We start from the raw sequence: 23,865 nt of genomic DNA, 5'->3' as shown, positions 1-23,865 counted from the left end.
GTATGATTGTGATTGTATGATTGTGATTGTATGATTGTGATAGTATGATTGTGATTGTATGATTGTGATTGTATGACTGTGATTGTATGATTGTGATTGTATGATTGTGATTGTATGATTGTGAAAGTATGATTGTGATGGTATGATTGTGATTTTATGATTGTGATTGTATGATTGTGATTGTATGAGTGTGATTGTCTGATTGTGGTTGTGCGATTGTGATTGTACGATTGTGTTTGTACGATTGTTATTGAATGATTGTGATTGTATGATTCTGATTGTATGATTGTGATTGCATGATTGTGATTGTATGATTGTGATTGCATGATTTTGAATGTATGATTGCGATTGTATGATTGTGGTTGTATGATTGTGATTGTATGATTGTGATTGTATGATTGTGATTGTATGATTGTGATAGTATGATTGTGATTGTATGATTGTGATTGCATGATTGTGATTGTATGATTATGATTGTATGATTGTATTTGGGAGATTGTATTTGGGAGAGTGTATTTGGGAGATTGTAATTGTATGATTGCGATTGTTTGATTGTGATTGTATGATTGCGATTGTATGATTGTGATTGTATGATTGTGATGTATGATTGTAATGGTATGATTATGATTGTATGATTGTGATTGTATGACTGTGATTGTATGATTGTATCTGGGAGATTGTATCTGGGAGATTGTATTTGGGAGATTGTATTTGGGAGATTGTAATTGTATGATTGCGATTGTATGATTGTGATTGTATGATTGTGATTGTATGATTGTGATTGTCTGATTGTGGTTGTGCGATTGTGATTGTACGATTGTGATTGTACGATTGTGATAGTATGATTGTGATTGTATGATTGTGATTGTATGATTGTGATTGTATGATTGTGATTGTATGATTGTGATTGTTTGATTGTATTTGGGAGATTGTATTTGGGAGATTGTATTTGGGAGATTGTAATTGTATGATTGCGATTGTATGATTGTGATTGTATGATTGCGATTGTATGATTGTGATTGTATGATTGTGACGTATGACTGTAATTGTATGATTATGATTGTATGATTGTGATTGTATGATTGAGATTGTATGATTGTGATTGTATGCTTGCGATTGTATGATTGTGATTGTATGATTGTGATTGTATGATTGTGATTGTATGATTGTGATTGTATGATTATGATTGTATGATTGTGATTGTATGATTGTGATTGTATGATTGTGATTGTATGATTGTGATAGTATGATTGTGATTGTATGATTGTGATTGTATGACTGTGATTGTATGATTGTGATTGTATGATTGTGATTGTATGATTGTGAAAGTATGATTGTGATGGTATGATTGTGATTGTATGATTGTGATTGTATGATTGTGATTGTATGAGTGTGATTGTCTGATTGTGGTTGTGCGATTGTGATTGTACGATTGTGATTGTACGATTGTGATTGTACGATTGTTATTGAATGATTGTGATTGTATGTGTGGGGACTGAGGTTCGCGAAGGAGAACCTGGTGTAGGAAATGACGTACGACGACTTTTCTCGCTATTTGCAAGGATTGTACTTTTTATTAAGACGCGCACGTGCTGACTCTTTTTCTTTCGTACCAGAAGTGGAAGAACGACGTTCTTCTTTTTCGCGCCGCGTTCCTTATAAACTAGTCTTACCAACTACTATTTACAACTTAACCTAAGAAATAAAAAGTAACTAAAAATAGGAACTGTCCAGAGGGCGCATGTGACGCTGTCGGTACAGTCGCCACATCACTCCCCTCCGAGTGCGTTAACGCGCGAATGTAACTCTTTTTTTTACATAAGTCTTTGGTACGCTATTTCTTTCAGTCTCGGTAGTTTCACAAAACGCAGGTTTTAATCTATTGACCGATACATTGATTTCGCTTCCTTTATAATCAATTTTAAATATTCGATCGGTAACCCTCTGCACTACTCTAAATGGACCTTCGTAAGGCGGTTCTAAAGGTTTTCGAACTGCGTCTACTCGCAAAAATACGTGCGAACATGTATATAAATTTTTATGAGTAAATGTCTTTTGAGTGCTATGGTGCGATATTGGACTTGGTTTAATTTGTCTGATATGTTGCCTAAATTTCTCTAAAAATATTTGCGGATTTGTAGTTTCGTCTTGAGCCATGAAAAACTCTCCCGGCAATTTTATGGGAGTGCCGTATACCATTTCCGCCGCAGATGCTCCAATATCGTTTTTAAAACTAGTTCGGAGACCCAGTAGGACCGTGGGAAGTATCTCGACCCAATTTCGTGTCTCGTGACACATTATCGCTGCCTTAAGTGACCTATGCCACCTCTCAATCATACCGTTTGATTGGGGATGGTACGCGGTGGTCCTTGTCTTATTACATCCGATCAGTTTGGCCAGGGACTGGAACAGCTGGGACTCGAATTGCGTCCCCTGATCGGACGTAATGGTGGCTGGGGCTCCGAATCTTGTTATCCACGCCGAGTACAAAGCCGTTGCTACTTTATCGGCTGAACAGTCGGTAATTGGCACTGCTTCTGGCCATCTGGTAAATCTATCTATAATCGTAAGGCAATATTTATAGTTATTAATTACAGGTAAAGGTCCGACTAGATCTACGTGGATATGTTCAAAGCGACCCTTTGGTATCTCTATCTTCTCGGGTGCCAGCCTGTTGTGACGATGGATCTTACTTATTTGGCAAGGCACGCATGTACGGGACCACTCGGTTACGTCTCTGTTCATTAAAGGCCACATAAAACTTCTAGAGATTAATTTTTTGGTGGCTCGCCCACTCGGGTGCGACAAATTATGAACATTATCAAAAATTTTTCTTCTAAGTACTTTTGGCACGTAAGGTCTGATATTATTTTTTATCACGTCTCCATACAAACATCTATCTGAACCTTCTACAAGTATTTTCTGAAGATTCCATTTGTTGGAGTTCGCGGATATTATATCTTTTAGTTCGTCGTCTTGCGACTGTGCTAGTATTAATTCTTCCGTCGAGATGACAACTGGTAATTCTATTGTTTGTATTCTAGAAAACGCGTCGGCTACAATATTTTTGTCGCCTTCTACGTACACGATCTTTGTCGTGAATTGGCTTATGAAATCCAATTGTCTTAATTGTCGCGGGCTAGCTTTATCGGCTTTTTGCTGAAATGCATATACCAACGGCTTGTGATCCGTTTGTATATGCATCTCTCTGCCTTCTACAAAGTGTCTAAAAAACTTTATGCTTTTGTAAATGGCCAAAAGTTCTCTGTCATATACACTGTACTTTACTTGTGTCTTATCCAATTTCCTAGAGAAAAAACCGAGTGGCTCCCATTTACCGTCACTAAATTGCTCCAACACTGCCCCTACTGCGACGTCGGATGCGTCTGTGCGCAGCGCCAACGCTGCATTCTCCTTCGGATAATGCAGCAGGGAAGCGTTAGCCAGATGATTCTTTGTCTCCTCGAACGCCTTTTCGGATCCATCGTCCCAACAAACTGGCCTCCTGTCCTTTTTCTTAGCTCCTTTCAGGAGCTTGTGCAGAGGGTCCAGCCATTCCGCGGCGTGAGGAAGGAACCTACGGTAAAATCCGATTACGCCTATGTACCTACGGAGATCCGCTAGCGTCTCCGGCTTCGGATAATTTTTGATCGCTTGGATCCGCTCGTCCAGCGGAGCGATTCCCTTATTACTAACCTTACATCCTAAGTACTCTACACTAGTTTCCGCGAATTTACATTTTGAAATATTTATTACTAAACCGTTTTCCCGGAGCTTGTCGAACAACGCGCGCAGATGTTTCTCGTGTGTCTCTAAATCGGGAGACGCTACGATTATATCGTCGATATAACATTGACAAAAATCAAGACCACGCAATATCGTGTCCATCAGTCTTTGAAAAGTTTGGGCGGCGTTACACAATCCGAACGGCATTACTGTGAACTCGTACAAACCAAATGGGGTGATTACCGCGGTTTTTTCTATGTCCTCAGGTGCTATAGGTACCTGGAAATAAGCTCGCGATAAATCAATTTTTGAAAATACCTTACTTCCGTCGAATCTATGCGCCACATCATGTATATGTGGCAACGGATATTTATTCGGTTTTGTAATGCCATTCAGACGGCGGTAGTCCCCACAAGGTCGCCAACCGCCGGTCTTTTTCGTAACCATGTGCAACGGACTCGCCCATTGACTCGTTGAAGGGCGGCAAATGCCTTCTCTAATCATTTGCTCGAACTCTGCTCGAGCTATTTTCAATTTCTCGGGAGGCAGGCGTCGCGCTCGCTCAGCGAACGGGGGTCCGGACGTGACTATTTCATGACACACCTTATGTTTTATATTTTTGTGTACAGTAGGTTTAGTGATATCTACGTATTCTTTTAACAACGAATTAAATGTATTGCCCCTGTCTACTGTAGATACTGATGGGACATCGGTTCTGCGGAGTGTCATATTTCTGTGTATTTGAGTATTGTTGTCTAATAGTCTTTTATTTCTAAGATCTACCAATAAGTTGAAAAAATGTAAAAAATCCGCCCCTATTATCGGCTTAGAAACATCGGCCATTATAAATCGCCAGGGGAATTCTCGGCGAAGGCCTAAGTTTAGAGATAATAATTTTTCGCCGTATGTATTGATGACTGCCCCGTTTGCCGCGTATAATTTAAACGAGCCTACCTTCCGATTCTTACCTCCCAATGATCGCGGAATTATTGAAACATCTGCGCCCGTGTCGATCAGAAACTCCATCCTGCTCCTGGTGTCTCGGATGCTGAGGCGATATTTCTGCTGCACGTCGCCAACTGCCTCGACTTGGGACGTCGCCTTTAGTTTTTTTCTGGTCCACGTTTGTCCGGACCTGTCCAGCTGCACGGCTTCCTGCATTTCCAGGACTGCTCAGCGAATTTATGGTGGAACCAGCACAACCCGTTCCGTTTCGTGCTGTCGTCCCGGCTGGCGCTCCTCCTTCTGTAGAAATGCTGTTTGCTGCGATTGCGGTTTCTCCTGGTCAGCTCGATCTCCACGCGAGACAATCGCCTCGCGATTGCCGCCAATTCGCCATCTTGATGTCCGGGCCTGTCGTCCCGCGTTGCGTCCGCCATTGTGTCCCGCTTGGCGTGGGTGAAATCGGCAATGGCCGACACTTCGGCTGCCGAACGCTCCATTGTTTTATCGGCGACTTTCGCCAATCTTTGCAGGTCCGCATCATCGATTATAGACAGGATCTCCTGCACCCTGCCCGGAAGCCGCTGGATCCACAGCGCGCGGAGTGCGCTCTCCCCAACGTTCGCCCCCGCGAGCTGGCTCATCTCCCTTAGGAGCTCGGACGGTCTTCTGTTGCCCAGTTCGAGGCCAGATAGGAGATGTCTTAAGTTAGCTTCGTCCGACCTGGCTAGCCTTTCTATCAATGCGCGTTTTATGTCATTATATGTACTTTTATCCGGCGGGGCCTCTATTACATCTAGTACGATCTTCATCGTGTCCTGATCTAAACTTCGGACTACCGCGGAGCTTTTTACAGCATCGGCTCGCACGCCGTATGCTGCGAACTCTCTTTCTAGCATGATAAACCACAAGCGCGGTTCTTCTTTCCAGAACGCAGGAAGCTTTACGTTCCGAAATTCACTTGCCTGTATCTCATGCCGCATGGCGTCCACCGGAGCGTCGGTTGCACTTCCTTCCGTACTCATTTTTTCTCTCCTTTTATGAAAATTCACCAGTTTCGGCACCAATTATGTGGGGACTGAGGTTCGCGAAGGAGAACCTGGTGTAGGAAATGACGTACGACGACTTTTCTCGCTATTTGCAAGGATTGTACTTTTTATTAAGACGCGCACGTGCTGACTCTTTTTCTTTCGTACCAGAAGTGGAAGAACGACGTTCTTCTTTTTCGCGCCGCGTTCCTTATAAACTAGTCTTACCAACTACTATTTACAACTTAACCTAAGAAATAAAAAGTAACTAAAAATAGGAACTGTCCAGAGGGCGCATGTGACGCTGTCGGTACAGTCGCCACATATGATTCTGATTGTATGATTGTGATTGCATGATTGTGATTGTATGATTGTGATTGCATTATTTTGAATGTATGATTGCGATTTTATGATTGTGGTTGTATGATTGTGATTGTATGATTGTGATTGTATGATTGTGATTGTTTGATTGTATTTGGGAGATTGTATTTGGGAGATTGTATTTGGGAGATGGTAATTGTATGATTGCGATTGTATGATTGTGATTGTATGATTGCGATTGTATGATTGTGATTGTATGATTGTGATGTATGACTGTAATTGTATGATTATGATTGCATGATTGTGATTGTATGATTGAGATTGTATGATTGTGATTGTATGCTTGCGATTGTATGATTGTGATTGTATGATTGTGATTGTATGATTGTGATTGTATGATTGTGAATGTATGATTATGATTGTATGATTGTGATTGTATGATTGTGATTGTATGATTGTGATTGTATGATTCTGATAGTATGATTGTGATTGTATGATTGTGATTGTATGACTGTGATTGTATGATTGTGATTGTATGATTGTGATTGTATGATTGTATTTGGGATATTGTAATTGTATGATTGCGATTGTATGATTGTGATTGTATGATCGTGATTGTATGATTGTGATAGTATGATTGTGAAAGTATGATTGTGATCGTCTGATTGTGGTTGTGCGATTGTGATTGTACGATTGTGATTGTACGATTGTGATTGTACGATTGTGATAGTATGATTGTGATTGTATGATTGTGATTGTATGATTGTGATTGTATGATTGTGATTGTTTGATTGTACTTGGGAGATTGTATTTGGGAGATTGTAATTGTATGATTGCGATTGTATGATTGTGATTGTATGATTGTGATTGTATGATTGCGATTGTATGATTGTGATTGTATGATTGTGATGTATGACTGTAATTGTATGATTATGATTGCATGATTGTGATTGTATGATTGAGATTGTATGATTGTGATTGTATGCTTGCGATTGTATGATTGTGATTGTATGATTGTGATTGTATGATTGTGATTGTATGATTGTGATTGTATGATTATGATTGTATGATTGTGATTGTATGATTGTGATTGTATGATTGTGATTGCATGATTGTGATAGTATGATTGTGATTGTATGATTGTGATTGTATGACTGTGATTGTATGACTGTGATTGTATGATTGTGATTGTATGATTGCGATTGTATGATTGTGAAAGTATGATTGTGATGGTATGATTGTGATTTTATGATTGTGATTGTATGATTGTGATTGTATGAGTGTGATTGTCTCATTGTGGTTGTGCGATTGTGATTGTACGATTGTGATTGTACGATTGTTATTGAATGATTGTGATTGTATGATTCTGATTGTATGATTGTGATTGCATGATTGTGATTGTATGATTGTGATTGCATGATTTTGAATGTATGATTGCGATTGTATGATTGTGGTTGTATGATTGTGATTGTATGATTGTGATTGTATGATTGTGATTGTATGATTGTGATGGTATGATTGTGATTGTATGATTGTGATTGTATGACAGTGATTGTATGATTGTGATTGTATGATTGTGATTGTATGATTGTGATTGTATGATTGTATTTGGGAGATTGTATTTGGGAGAGTGTATTTGGGAGATTGTAATTGTATGATTGCGATTGTATGATTGTGATTGTATGATTGCGATTGTATGATTGTGATTGTATGATTGTGATGTATGATTGTAATTGTATGATTATGATTGTATGATTGTGATTGTATGACTGTGATTGTATGATTGTATCTGGGAGATTGTATCTGGGAGATTGTATTTGGGAGATTGTATTTGGGAGATTGTAATTGTATGATTGCGATTGTATGATTGAGATTGTATGATTGAGATTGTATGATTGTGATTGTATGATTGTGATTGTGTGATTGTGATTGTCTGATTGTGGTTGTGCGATTGTGATTGTACGATTGTGATTGTACGATTGTGATAGTATGATTGTGATTGTATGATTGTGATTGTATGATTGTGATTGTATGATTGTGATTGTTTGATTGTATTTGGGAGATTGTATTTGGGAGATTGTATTTGGGAGATTGTAATTGTATGATTGCGATTGTATGATTGTGATTGTATGATTGCGATTGTATGATTGTGATTGTATGATTGTGATGTATGACTGTAATTGTATGATTATGATTGTATGATTGTGATTGTATGATTGAGATTGTATGATTGTGATTGTATGCTTGCGATTGTATGATTGTGATTGTATGATTGTGATTGTATGATTGTGATTGTATGAGTGTGATTGTCTGATTGTGGTTGTGCGATTGTGATTGTACGATTGTGATTGTACGATTGTGATTGTACGATTGTTATTGAATGATTGTGATTGTATGATTCTGATTGTATGATTGTGATTGCATGATTGTGATTGTATGATTGTGATTGCATTATTTTGAATGTATGATTGCGATTTCATGATTGTGATTGTATGATTGTGATTGTTTGATTGTATTTGGGAGATTGTATTTGGGGGATTGTAATTGTATGATTGCGATTGTATGATTGTGATTGTATGATTGTGATTGTATGACTGTGATTGTATGATTGTGATTGTATGATTGTGAATGTATGATTATGATTGTATGATTGTGATTGTGTGATTGTGATTGTATGATTGTATTTGGGAGATTGTATTTGGGAGATTGTATTTGGGATATTGTAATTGTATGATTGCGATTGTATGATTGTGATTGTATGATTGTGATTGTATGATTGTGATTGTATGATTGTGATTGTATGATTGTGATTGTATGATTGTATTTGGGAGATTGTATTTGGGATATTGTAATTGTATGATTGCGATTGTATGATTGTGATGTATGATTGTAATTGTATGAGTATGATTGTATGATTGTGATTGTATGATTGTGATTGTATGATTGTGATTGTATGATTGTGATTGTATGATTGTGATTGTATGATTGTGATTGTATGATTGTGATTGTATGATTGTGATTGTATGATTGTGATTGTATGATTGTGATTGTATGATTGTGATTGTATGATTGTATTTGGGATATTGTAATTGTATGATTGCGATTGTATGATTGTGATTGTATGATTGTGATTGTATGATTGTGATTGTATGATTGTGATAGTATGATTGTGAAAGTATGATTGTGATTGTATGATTGTGATTGTATGATTGTGAAAGTATGATTGTGATTGTATGATTGTGATTGTATGATTGTGATTGTATGATTGTGATGTATGACTGTAATTGTATGATTATGATTGCATGATTGTGATTGTATGATTGAGATTGTATGATTGTGATTGTATGCTTGCGATCGTCTGATTGTGGTTGTGCGATTGTGATTGTACGATTGTGATTGTACGATTGTGATAGTATGATTGTGATTGTATGATTGTGATTGTATGATTGTGATTGTTTGATTGCATTTGGGAGATTGTATTTGGGAGATTGTAATTGTATGATTGCGATTGTATGATTGTGATTGTATGATTGCGATTGTATGATTGTGATTGTATGATTGTGATGTATGACTGTAATTGTATGATTATGATTGCATGATTGTGATTGTATGATTGAGATTGTATGATTGTGATTGTATGCTTGCGATTGTATGATTGTGATTGTATGATTGCGATTGTATGATTGTGATTGTATGATTGTGATGTATGACTGTAATTGTATGATTATGATTGCATGATTGTGATTGTATGATTGAGATTGTATGATTGTGATTGTATGCTTGCGATTGTATGATTGTGATTGTATGATTGTGATTGTATGATTGTGATTGTATGATTGTGATTGTATGATTATGATTGTATGATTGTGATTGTATGATTGTGATTGTATGATTGTGATTGTATGATTGTGATAGTATGATTGTGATTGTATGATTGTGATTGTATGACTGTGATTGTATGATTGTGATTGTATGATTGTGATTGTATGATTGTGAAAGTATGATTGTGATGGTATGATTGTGATTTTATGATTGTGATTGTATGATTGTGATTGTATGAGTGTGATTGTCTGATTGTGGTTGTGCGATTGTGATTGTACGATTGTGTTTGTACGATTGTTATTGAATGATTGTGATTGTATGATTCTGATTGTATGATTGTGATTGCATGATTTTGAATGTATGATTGCGATTGTATGATTGTGGTTGTATGATTGTGATTGTATGATTGTGATTGTATGATTGTGATTGTATGATTGTGATGGTATGATTGTGATTGTATGATTGTGATTGTTTGATTGTATTTGGGAGATTGTATTTGGGAGATTGTATTTGGGAGATTGTAATTGTATGATTGCGATTGTATGATTGTGATTGTATGATTGCGATTGTATGATTGTGATTGTATGATTGTGATGTATGACTGTAATTGTATGATTATGATTGTATGATTGTGATTGTATGATTGAGATTGTATGATTGTGATTGTATGCTTGCGATTGTATGATTGTGATTGTATGATTGTGATTGTATGATTGTGATTGTATGAGTGTGATTGTCTGATTGTGGTTGTGCGATTGTGATTGTACGATTGTGATTGTACGATTGTGATTGTACGATTGTTATTGAATGATTGTGATTGTATGATTCTGATTGTATGACTGTGATTGTATGATTGTGATTGTATGATTGTGATTGTATGATTGTGAAAGTATGATTGTGATGGTATGATTGTGATTGTATGATTGTGATTGTATGATTGTGATTGTATGAGTGTGATTGTCTGATTGTGGTTGTGCGATTGTGATTGTACGATTGTGATTATACGATTGTTATTGAATGATTGTGATTGTATGATTCTGATTGTATGATTGTGATTGCATGATTGTGATTGTATGATTGTATCTGGGAGATTGTATTTGGGAGATTGTATTTGGGAGATTGTAATTGTATGATTGCGATTGTATGATTGTGATTATATGATTGCGATTGTATGATTGTGATTGTCTGATTGTGATGTATGATTGTAATTGTATGATTATGATTGCATGATTGTGATTGTATGATTGTGATTGTATGATTGTATTTGGGTGATTGTATTTGGGAGATTGTATTTGGGAGATTGTAATTGTATGATTGCGATTGTATGATTGTGATTGTATGATTGCGATTGTATGAATGCGATTGTATGATTGTGATTGTATGATTGTGATTGTATGATTGTGATTGTATGATTGTGATTGTATGATTGTGATTGTATGATTGTGATTGTATGATTGTATTTGGGAGATTGTATTTGGGATATTGTAATTGTATGATTGCGATTGTATGATTGTGATTGTATGATTGTGATGTATGACTGTAATTGTATGATTATGATTGCATGATTGTGATTGTATGATTGAGATTGTATGATTGTGATTGTATGCTTGCGATTGTATGATTGTGATTGTATGATTGCGATTGTATGATTGTGATTGTATGATTGTGATGTATGACTGTAATTGTATGATTATGATTGCATGATTGTGATTGTATGATTGAGATTGTATGATTGTGATTGTATGCTTGCGATTGTATGATTGTGATTGTATGATTGTGATTGTATGATTGTGATTGTATGATTGTGATTGTATGATTATGATTGTATGATTGTGATTGTATGATTGTGATTGTATGATTGTGATTGTATGATTGTGATAGTATGATTGTGATTGTATGATTGTGATTGTATGACTGTGATTGTATGATTGTGATTGTATGATTGTGATTGTATGATTGTGAAAGTATGATTGTGATGGTATGATTGTGATTTTATGATTGTGATTGTATGATTGTGATTGTATGAGTGTGATTGTCTGATTGTGGTTGTGCGATTGTGATTGTACGATTGTGTTTGTACGATTGTTATTGAATGATTGTGATTGTATGATTCTGATTGTATGATTGTGATTGCATGATTGTGATTGTATGATTGTGATTGCATGATTTTGAATGTATGATTGCGATTGTATGATTGTGGTTGTATGATTGTGATTGTATGATTGTGATTGTATGATTGTGATTGTATGATTGTGATAGTATGATTGTGATTGTATGATTGTGATTGCATGATTGTGATTGTATGATTATGATTGTATGATTGTATTTGGGAGATTGTATTTGGGAGAGTGTATTTGGGAGATTGTAATTGTATGATTGCGATTGTTTGATTGTGATTGTATGATTGCGATTGTATGATTGTGATTGTATGATTGTGATGTATGATTGTAATGGTATGATTATGATTGTATGATTGTGATTGTATGACTGTGATTGTATGATTGTATCTGGGAGATTGTATCTGGGAGATTGTATTTGGGAGATTGTATTTGGGAGATTGTAATTGTATGATTGCGATTGTATGATTGTGATTGTATGATTGTGATTGTATGATTGTGATTGTCTGATTGTGGTTGTGCGATTGTGATTGTACGATTGTGATTGTACGATTGTGATAGTATGATTGTGATTGTATGATTGTGATTGTATGATTGTGATTGTATGATTGTGATTGTATGATTGTGATTGTTTGATTGTATTTGGGAGATTGTATTTGGGAGATTGTATTTGGGAGATTGTAATTGTATGATTGCGATTGTATGATTGTGATTGTATGATTGCGATTGTATGATTGTGATTGTATGATTGTGACGTATGACTGTAATTGTATGATTATGATTGTATGATTGTGATTGTATGATTGAGATTGTATGATTGTGATTGTATGCTTGCGATTGTATGATTGTGATTGTATGATTGTGATTGTATGATTGTGATTGTATGATTGTGATTGTATGATTATGATTGTATGATTGTGATTGTATGATTGTGATTGTATGATTGTGATTGTATGATTGTGATAGTATGATTGTGATTGTATGATTGTGATTGTATGACTGTGATTGTATGATTGTGATTGTATGATTGTGATTGTATGATTGTGAAAGTATGATTGTGATGGTATGATTGTGATTGTATGATTGTGATTGTATGATTGTGATTGTATGAGTGTGATTGTCTGATTGTGGTTGTGCGATTGTGATTGTACGATTGTGATTGTACGATTGTGATTGTACGATTGTTATTGAATGATTGTGATTGTATGTGTGGGGACTGAGGTTCGCGAAGGAGAACCTGGTGTAGGAAATGACGTACGACGACTTTTCTCGCTATTTGCAAGGATTGTACTTTTTATTAAGACGCGCACGTGCTGACTCTTTTTCTTTCGTACCAGAAGTGGAAGAACGACGTTCTTCTTTTTCGCGCCGCGTTCCTTATAAACTAGTCTTACCAACTACTATTTACAACTTAACCTAAGAAATAAAAAGTAACTAAAAATAGGAACTGTCCAGAGGGCGCATGTGACGCTGTCGGTACAGTCGCCACATCACTCCCCTCCGAGTGCGTTAACGCGCGAATGTAACTCTTTTTTTTACATAAGTCTTTGGTACGCTATTTCTTTCAGTCTCGGTAGTTTCACAAAACGCAGGTTTTAATCTATTGACCGATACATTGATTTCGCTTCCTTTATAATCAATTTTAAATATTCGATCGGTAACCCTCTGCACTACTCTAAATGGACCTTCGTAAGGCGGTTCTAAAGGTTTTCGAACTGCGTCTACTCGCAAAAATACGTGCGAACATGTATATAAATTTTTATGAGTAAATGTCTTTTGAGTGCTATGGTGCGATATTGGACTTGGTTTAATTTGTCTGATATGTTGCCTAAATTTCTCTAAAAATATTTGCGGATTTGTAGTTTCGTCTTGAGCCATGAAAAACTCTCCCGGCAATTTTATGGGAGTGCCGTATACCATTTCCGCCGCAGATGCTCCAATATCGTTTTTAAAACTAGTTCGGAGACCCAGTAGGACCGTGGGAAGTATCTCGACCCAATTTCGTGTCTCGTGACACATTATCGCTGCCTTAAGTGACCTATGCCACCTCTCAATCATACCGTTTGATTGGGGATGGTACGCGGTGGTCCTTGTCTTATTACATCCGATCAGTTTGGCCAGGGACTGGAACAGCTGGGACTCGAATTGCGTCCCCTGATCGGACGTAATGGTGGCTGGGGCTCCGAATCTTGTTATCCACGCCGAGTACAAAGCCGTTGCTACTTTATCGGCTGAACAGTCGGTAATTGGCACTGCTTCTGGCCATCTGGTAAATCTATCTATAATCGTAAGGCAATATTTATAGTTATTAATTACAGGTAAAGGTCCGACTAGATCTACGTGGATATGTTCAAAGCGACCCTTTGGTATCTCTATCTTCTCGGGTGCCAGCCTGTTGTGACGATGGATCTTACTTATTTGGCAAGGCACGCATGTACGGGACCACTCGGTTACGTCTCTGTTCATTAAAGGCCACATAAAACTTCTAGAGATTAATTTTTTGGTGGCTCGCCCACTCGGGTGCGACAAATTATGAACATTATCAAAAATTTTTCTTCTAAGTACTTTTGGCACGTAAGGTCTGATATTATTTTTTATCACGTCTCCATACAAACATCTATCTGAACCTTCTACAAGTATTTTCTGAAGATTCCATTTGTTGGAGTTCGCGGATATTATATCTTTTAGTTCGTCGTCTTGCGACTGTGCTAGTATTAATTCTTCCGTCGAGATGACAACTGGTAATTCTATTGTTTGTATTCTAGAAAACGCGTCGGCTACAATATTTTTGTCGCCTTCTACGTACACGATCTTTGTCGTGAATTGGCTTATGAAATCCAATTGTCTTAATTGTCGCGGGCTAGCTTTATCGGCTTTTTGCTGAAATGCATATACCAACGGCTTGTGATCCGTTTGTATATGCATCTCTCTGCCTTCTACAAAGTGTCTAAAAAACTTTATGCTTTTGTAAATGGCCAAAAGTTCTCTGTCATATACACTGTACTTTACTTGTGTCTTATCCAATTTCCTAGAGAAAAAACCGAGTGGCTCCCATTTACCGTCACTAAATTGCTCCAACACTGCCCCTACTGCGACGTCGGATGCGTCTGTGCGCAGCGCCAACGCTGCATTCTCCTTCGGATAATGCAGCAGGGAAGCGTTAGCCAGATGATTCTTTGTCTCCTCGAACGCCTTTTCGGATCCATCGTCCCAACAAACTGGCCTCCTGTCCTTTTTCTTAGCTCCTTTCAGGAGCTTGTGCAGAGGGTCCAGCCATTCCGCGGCGTGAGGAAGGAACCTACGGTAAAATCCGATTACGCCTATGTACCTACGGAGATCCGCTAGCGTCTCCGGCTTCGGATAATTTTTGATCGCTTGGATCCGCTCGTCCAGCGGAGCGATTCCCTTATTACTAACCTTACATCCTAAGTACTCTACACTAGTTTCCGCGAATTTACATTTTGAAATATTTATTACTAAACCGTTTTCCCGGAGCTTGTCGAACAACGCGCGCAGATGTTTCTCGTGTGTCTCTAAATCGGGAGACGCTACGATTATATCGTCGATATAACATTGACAAAAATCAAGACCACGCAATATCGTGTCCATCAGTCTTTGAAAAGTTTGGGCGGCGTTACACAATCCGAACGGCATTACTGTGAACTCGTACAAACCAAATGGGGTGATTACCGCGGTTTTTTCTATGTCCTCAGGTGCTATAGGTACCTGGAAATAAGCTCGCGATAAATCAATTTTTGAAAATACCTTACTTCCGTCGAATCTATGCGCCACATCATGTATATGTGGCAACGGATATTTATTCGGTTTTGTAATGCCATTCAGACGGCGGTAGTCCCCACAAGGTCGCCAACCGCCGGTCTTTTTCGTAACCATGTGCAACGGACTCGCCCATTGACTCGTTGAAGGGCGGCAAATGCCTTCTCTAATCATTTGCTCGAACTCTGCTCGAGCTATTTTCAATTTCTCGGGAGGCAGGCGTCGCGCTCGCTCAGCGAACGGGGGTCCGGACGTGACTATTTCATGACACACCTTATGTTTTATATTTTTGTGTACAGTAGGTTTAGTGATATCTACGTATTCTTTTAACAACGAATTAAATGTATTGCCCCTGTCTACTGTAGATACTGATGGGACATCGGTTCTGCGGAGTGTCATATTTCTGTGTATTTGAGTATTGTTGTCTAATAGTCTTTTATTTCTAAGATCTACCAATAAGTTGAAAAAATGTAAAAAATCCGCCCCTATTATCGGCTTAGAAACATCGGCCATTATAAATCGCCAGGGGAATTCTCGGCGAAGGCCTAAGTTTAGAGATAATAATTTTTCGCCGTATGTATTGATGACTGCCCCGTTTGCCGCGTATAATTTAAACGAGCCTACCTTCCGATTCTTACCTCCCAATGATCGCGGAATTATTGAAACATCTGCGCCCGTGTCGATCAGAAACTCCATCCTGCTCCTGGTGTCTCGGATGCTGAGGCGATATTTCTGCTGCACGTCGCCAACTGCCTCGACTTGGGACGTCGCCTTTAGTTTTTTTCTGGTCCACGTTTGTCCGGACCTGTCCAGCTGCACGGCTTCCTGCATTTCCAGGACTGCTCAGCGAATTTATGGTGGAACCAGCACAACCCGTTCCGTTTCGTGCTGTCGTCCCGGCTGGCGCTCCTCCTTCTGTAGAAATGCTGTTTGCTGCGATTGCGGTTTCTCCTGGTCAGCTCGATCTCCACGCGAGACAATCGCCTCGCGATTGCCGCCAATTCGCCATCTTGATGTCCGGGCCTGTCGTCCCGCGTTGCGTCCGCCATTGTGTCCCGCTTGGCGTGGGTGAAATCGGCAATGGCCGACACTTCGGCTGCCGAACGCTCCATTGTTTTATCGGCGACTTTCGCCAATCTTTGCAGGTCCGCATCATCGATTATAGACAGGATCTCCTGCACCCTGCCCGGAAGCCGCTGGATCCACAGCGCGCGGAGTGCGCTCTCCCCAACGTTCGCCCCCGCGAGCTGGCTCATCTCCCTTAGGAGCTCGGACGGTCTTCTGTTGCCCAGTTCGAGGCCAGATAGGAGATGTCTTAAGTTAGCTTCGTCCGACCTGGCTAGCCTTTCTATCAATGCGCGTTTTATGTCATTATATGTACTTTTATCCGGCGGGGCCTCTATTACATCTAGTACGATCTTCATCGTGTCCTGATCTAAACTTCGGACTACCGCGGAGCTTTTTACAGCATCGGCTCGCACGCCGTATGCTGCGAACTCTCTTTCTAGCATGATAAACCACAAGCGCGGTTCTTCTTTCCAGAACGCAGGAAGCTTTACGTTCCGAAATTCACTTGCCTGTATCTCATGCCGCATGGCGTCCACCGGAGCGTCGGTTGCACTTCCTTCCGTACTCATTTTTTCTCTCCTTTTATGAAAATTCACCAGTTTCGGCACCAATTATGTGGGGACTGAGGTTCGCGAAGGAGAACCTGGTGTAGGAAATGACGTACGACGACTTTTCTCGCTATTTGCAAGGATTGTACTTTTTATTAAGACGCGCACGTGCTGACTCTTTTTCTTTCGTACCAGAAGTGGAAGAACGACGTTCTTCTTTTTCGCGCCGCGTTCCTTATAAACTAGTCTTACCAACTACTATTTACAACTTAACCTAAGAAATAAAAAGTAACTAAAAATAGGAACTGTCCAGAGGGCGCATGTGACGCTGTCGGTACAGTCGCCACATATGATTCTGATTGTATGATTGTGATTGCATGATTGTGATTGTATGATTGTGATTGCATTATTTTGAATGTATGATTGCGATTTTATGATTGTGGTTGTATGATTGTGATTGTATGATTGTGATTGTATGATTGTGATTGTTTGATTGTATTTGGGAGATTGTATTTGGGAGATTGTATTTGGGAGATGGTAATTGTATGATTGCGATTGTATGATTGTGATTGTATGATTGCGATTGTATGATTGTGATTGTATGATTGTGATGTATGACTGTAATTGTATGATTATGATTGCATGATTGTGATTGTATGATTGAGATTGTATGATTGTGATTGTATGCTTGCGATTGTATGATTGTGATTGTATGATTGTGATTGTATGATTGTGATTGTATGATTGTGAATGTATGATTATGATTGTATGATTGTGATTGTATGATTGTGATTGTATGATTGTGATTGTATGATTCTGATAGTATGATTGTGATTGTATGATTGTGATTGTATGACTGTGATTGTATGATTGTGATTGTATGATTGTGATTGTATGATTGTATTTGGGATATTGTAATTGTATGATTGCGATTGTATGATTGTGATTGTATGATCGTGATTGTATGATTGTGATAGTATGATTGTGAAAGTATGATTGTGATCGTCTGATTGTGGTTGTGCGATTGTGATTGTACGATTGTGATTGTACGATTGTGATTGTACGATTGTGATAGTATGATTGTGATTGTATGATTGTGATTGTATGATTGTGATTGTATGATTGTGATTGTTTGATTGTACTTGGGAGATTGTATTTGGGAGATTGTAATTGTATGATTGCGATTGTATGATTGTGATTGTATGATTGTGATTGTATGATTGCGATTGTATGATTGTGATTGTATGATTGTGATGTATGACTGTAATTGTATGATTATGATTGCATGATTGTGATTGTATGATTGAGATTGTATGATTGTGATTGTATGCTTGCGATTGTATGATTGTGATTGTATGATTGTGATTGTATGATTGTGATTGTATGATTGTGATTGTATGATTATGATTGTATGATTGTGATTGTATGATTGTGATTGTATGATTGTGATTGCATGATTGTGATAGTATGATTGTGATTGTATGATTGTGATTGTATGACTGTGATTGTATGACTGTGATTGTATGATTGTGATTGTATGATTGCGATTGTATGATTGTGAAAGTATGATTGTGATGGTATGATTGTGATTTTATGATTGTGATTGTATGATTGTGATTGTATGAGTGTGATTGTCTCATTGTGGTTGTGCGATTGTGATTGTACGATTGTGATTGTACGATTGTTATTGAATGATTGTGATTGTATGATTCTGATTGTATGATTGTGATTGCATGATTGTGATTGTATGATTGTGATTGCATGATTTTGAATGTATGATTGCGATTGTATGATTGTGGTTGTATGATTGTGATTGTATGATTGTGATTGTATGATTGTGATTGTATGATTGTGATGGTATGATTGTGATTGTATGATTGTGATTGTATGACAGTGATTGTATGATTGTGATTGTATGATTGTGATTGTATGATTGTGATTGTATGATTGTATTTGGGAGATTGTATTTGGGAGAGTGTATTTGGGAGATTGTAATTGTATGATTGCGATTGTATGATTGTGATTGTATGATTGCGATTGTATGATTGTGATTGTATGATTGTGATGTATGATTGTAATTGTATGATTATGATTGTATGATTGTGATTGTATGACTGTGATTGTATGATTGTATCTGGGAGATTGTATCTGGGAGATTGTATTTGGGAGATTGTATTTGGGAGATTGTAATTGTATGATTGCGATTGTATGATTGAGATTGTATGATTGAGATTGTATGATTGTGATTGTATGATTGTGATTGTGTGATTGTGATTGTCTGATTGTGGTTGTGCGATTGTGATTGTACGATTGTGATTGTACGATTGTGATAGTATGATTGTGATTGTATGATTGTGATTGTATGATTGTGATTGTATGATTGTGATTGTTTGATTGTATTTGGGAGATTGTATTTGGGAGATTGTATTTGGGAGATTGTAATTGTATGATTGCGATTGTATGATTGTGATTGTATGATTGCGATTGTATGATTGTGATTGTATGATTGTGATGTATGACTGTAATTGTATGATTATGATTGTATGATTGTGATTGTATGATTGAGATTGTATGATTGTGATTGTATGCTTGCGATTGTATGATTGTGATTGTATGATTGTGATTGTATGATTGTGATTGTATGAGTGTGATTGTCTGATTGTGGTTGTGCGATTGTGATTGTACGATTGTGATTGTACGATTGTGATTGTACGATTGTTATTGAATGATTGTGATTGTATGATTCTGATTGTATGATTGTGATTGCATGATTGTGATTGTATGATTGTGATTGCATTATTTTGAATGTATGATTGCGATTTCATGATTGTGATTGTATGATTGTGATTGTTTGATTGTATTTGGGAGATTGTATTTGGGGGATTGTAATTGTATGATTGCGATTGTATGATTGTGATTGTATGATTGTGATTGTATGACTGTGATTGTATGATTGTGATTGTATGATTGTGAATGTATGATTATGATTGTATGATTGTGATTGTGTGATTGTGATTGTATGATTGTATTTGGGAGATTGTATTTGGGAGATTGTATTTGGGATATTGTAATTGTATGATTGCGATTGTATGATTGTGATTGTATGATTGTGATTGTATGATTGTGATTGTATGATTGTGATTGTATGATTGTGATTGTATGATTGTATTTGGGAGATTGTATTTGGGATATTGTAATTGTATGATTGCGATTGTATGATTGCGATTGTATGATTGTGATTGTATGATTGTGTATGTATGATTGTGATTGTATGATTGTATTTGGGAGATTGTATTTGGGATATTGCAATTGTATGATTGCGATTGTATGATTGTGATTGTATGATTGTGATGTATGATTGTAATTGTATGATTATGATTGTATGATTGTGATTGTATGATTGTGATGGTATGATTGTGATTGTATGATTGCGATCGTATGATTGTGATTGTATGATTATGATTGTATGATTGTGACTGTACGATTGCGATTGTATGATTGTGATTGTATGATTAAGTTTGTATTTTTGTGATTTTATGATTGTGATTGTCTGTTTGTGGTTGTATGATTGTGATTGTATGATTGAGATTGTATGATTGTGATTGTATGATTGCGATTGTATAATTGCGATTGTATGATTGTGATTGTATGATTGTGAAAGTATGATTGTGATTGTATGATTATGTTTGTATGATTGTGATTGTATGATTGTGATTGTATGATTGTGATTGTATGATTGTGATTGTATGATTGTGATTGTATGATTGTATTTGGGAGATTGTATTTGGGAGATTGTAATTGTATGATTGCGATTGTATGATTGTGGTTGTGCGATTGTGATTGTACGATTGTGATTGTACGATTGTGATAGTATGATTGTGATTGTATGATTGTGATTGTATGATTGTGATTGTTTGATTGTATTTGGGAGATTGTATTTGGGAGATTGTACTTGGGAGATTGTAATTGTATGATTGCGATTGTATGATTGTGATTGTATGATTGCGATTGTATGATTGTGATTGTATGATTGTGATGTATGACTGTAATTGTATGATTATGATTGCATGATTGTGATTGTATGATTGAGATTGTATGATTGTGATTGTATGCTTGCGATTGTATGATTGTGATTGTATGATTGTGATTGTATGATTGTGATTGTATGATTGTGATTGTATGCTTATGATTGTATGATTGTGATTGTATGATTGTGATTGAATGATTGTATTTGGGAGATTGTATTTGGGAGATTGTATTTGGGATATTGTAATTGTATGATTGCGATTGTATGATTGTGATTGTATGATTGTGATTGTTTGATTGTATTTGGGAGATTGTATTTGGGAGATTGTACTTGGGAGATTGTAATTGTATGATTGCGATTGTATGATTGTGATTGTATGATTGCGATTGTATGATTGTGATTGTATGATTGTGATGTATGACTGTAATTGTATGATTATGATTGCATGATTGTGATTGTATGATTGAGATTGTATGATTGTGATTGTATGCTTGCGATTGTATGATTGTGATTGTATGATTGTGATTGTATGATTGTGATTGTATGATTGTGATTGTATGCTTATGATTGTATGATTGTGATTGTATGATTGTGATTGAATGATTGTGATTGTATGATTGTGATAGTATGATTGTGATTGTATGATTGTGATTGTATGATTGTGATTGTATGATTGTATTTGGGAGATTGTATTTGGGATATTGTAATTGTATGATTGCGATTGTATGATTGCGATTGTATGATTGTGATTGTATGATTGTGTATGTATGATTGTGATTGTATGATTGTATTTGGGAGATTGTATTTGGGATATTGCAATTGTATGATTGCGATTGTATGATTGTGATTGTATGATTGTAATTGTATGATTATGATTGTATGATTGTGATTGTATGATTGTGATGGTATGATTGTGATTGTATGATTGCGATCGTATGATTGTGATTGTATGATTATGATTGTATGATTGTGACTGTACGATTGCGATTGTATGATTGTGATTGTATGATTAAGTTTGTATTTTTGTGATTTTATGATTGTGATTGTATGATTGTGATTGTATGATTGTGATTGTATGATTGCGATTGTATGAAAGCGATTGTATGTTTGTGATTGCATAATTGTGATTGTATGATTGTGATTGTATGATTGTGATTGTCTGTTTGTGGTTGTATGATTGTGATTGTATGATTGAGATTGTATGATTGTGATTGTATGATTGCGATTGTATAATTGCGATTGTATGATTGTGATTGTATGATTGTGATTGTATGATTGTGATTGTATGATTGTGATTGTATGATTGTGATTGTATGATTGTGATTGTATGATTGTGAAAGTATGATTGTGATTGTATGATTATGTTTGTATGATTGTGATTGTATGATTGTGATTGTATGATTGTATTTGGGAGATTGTATTTGGGAGATTGTAATTGTATGATTGCGATTGTATGATTGTGGTTGTGCGATTGTGATTGTACGATTGTGATTGTACGATTGTGATAGTATGATTGTGATTGTATGATTGTGATTGTATGATTGTGATTGTATGATTGTGATTGTTTGATTGTATTTGGGAGATTGTATTTGGGAGATTGTACTTGGGAGATTGTAATTGTATGATTGCGATTGTATGATTGTGATTGTATGATTGCGATTGTATGATTGTGATTGTATGATTGTGATGTATGACTGTAATTGTATGATTATGATTGCATGATTGTGATTGTATGATTGAGATTGTATGATTGTGATTGTATGCTTGCGATTGTATGATTGTGATTGTATGATTGTGATTGTATGATTGTGATTGTATGATTGTGATTGTATGATTGTGATTGTATGATTATGATTGTATGATTGTGATTGTATGATTGTGATTGTATGATTGTGATTGTATGATTGTGATAGTATGATTGTGATTGTATGATTGTGATTGTATGACTGTGATTGTATGATTGTGATTGTATGATTGTGATTGTATGATTGTGAAAGTATGATTGTGATGGTATGATTGTGATTGTATGATTGTGATTGTATGATTGTGATTGTATGAGTGTGATTGTCTGATTGTGGTTGTGCGATTGTGATTGTACGATTGTGATTGTATGATTGTATTTGGGAGATTGTATTTGGGAGATTGTAATTGTATGATTGCGATTGTATGATTGTGATTATATGATTGCGATTGTATGATTGTGATTGTCTGATTGTTATGTATGATTGTAATTGTATGATTATGATTGTATGATTGTGATTGTATGATTGTGATTGTATGATTGTGATTGTATGATTGTATTTGGGTGATTGTATTTGGGAGATTGTATTTGGGAGATTGTAATTGTATGATTGCGATTGTATGATTGTGATTGTATGATTGCGATTGTATGAATGCGATTGTATGATTGTGATTGTATGATTGTGATTGTATGATAGTGATTGTATGATTGTGATTGTATGATTGTGATTGTATGATTGTATTTGGGA

At 36.6% G+C, this 23,865-nt stretch overlaps 2 protein-coding genes across 2 annotated transcripts; both read right to left on the bottom strand.

The window, feature by feature from the left end:
• Window positions 1-4,829: 4,829 nt before the first annotated feature.
• LOC143266128 (uncharacterized) lies at window positions 4,830-5,693 on the bottom strand. Its single transcript, XM_076541765.1, has one exon. It carries the CDS (start codon window positions 5,691-5,693, stop codon window positions 4,830-4,832), a length of 864 nt encoding a protein of 287 aa, XP_076397880.1.
• Window positions 5,694-16,506: 10,813 nt separating this feature from the next.
• Window positions 16,507-17,370, bottom strand: LOC143266127 (uncharacterized). Its single transcript, XM_076541764.1, has one exon. It carries the CDS (start codon window positions 17,368-17,370, stop codon window positions 16,507-16,509), a length of 864 nt encoding a protein of 287 aa, XP_076397879.1.
• Window positions 17,371-23,865: the final 6,495 nt, after the last annotated feature.

Source organism: Megachile rotundata, unplaced genomic scaffold (genome assembly GCF_050947335.1).
Source record: "Megachile rotundata isolate GNS110a unplaced genomic scaffold, iyMegRotu1 scaffold0044, whole genome shotgun sequence".
NCBI classification, from domain to species: domain Eukaryota; kingdom Metazoa; phylum Arthropoda; class Insecta; order Hymenoptera; family Megachilidae; genus Megachile; species Megachile rotundata.
Note: the sequence above shows the minus strand (reverse complement) of the source record. Positions and strands in the feature narration are given on the sequence as shown.

Bases quoted from the DNA above. Each gene is read 5' to 3' on its own strand.
- LOC143266128 (XM_076541765.1), bottom strand. From the start codon at position 5,693: ATGAGTACGGAAGGAAGTGCAACCGACGCTCCGGTGGACGCCATGCGG.
- LOC143266127 (XM_076541764.1), bottom strand. From the start codon at position 17,370: ATGAGTACGGAAGGAAGTGCAACCGACGCTCCGGTGGACGCCATGCGG.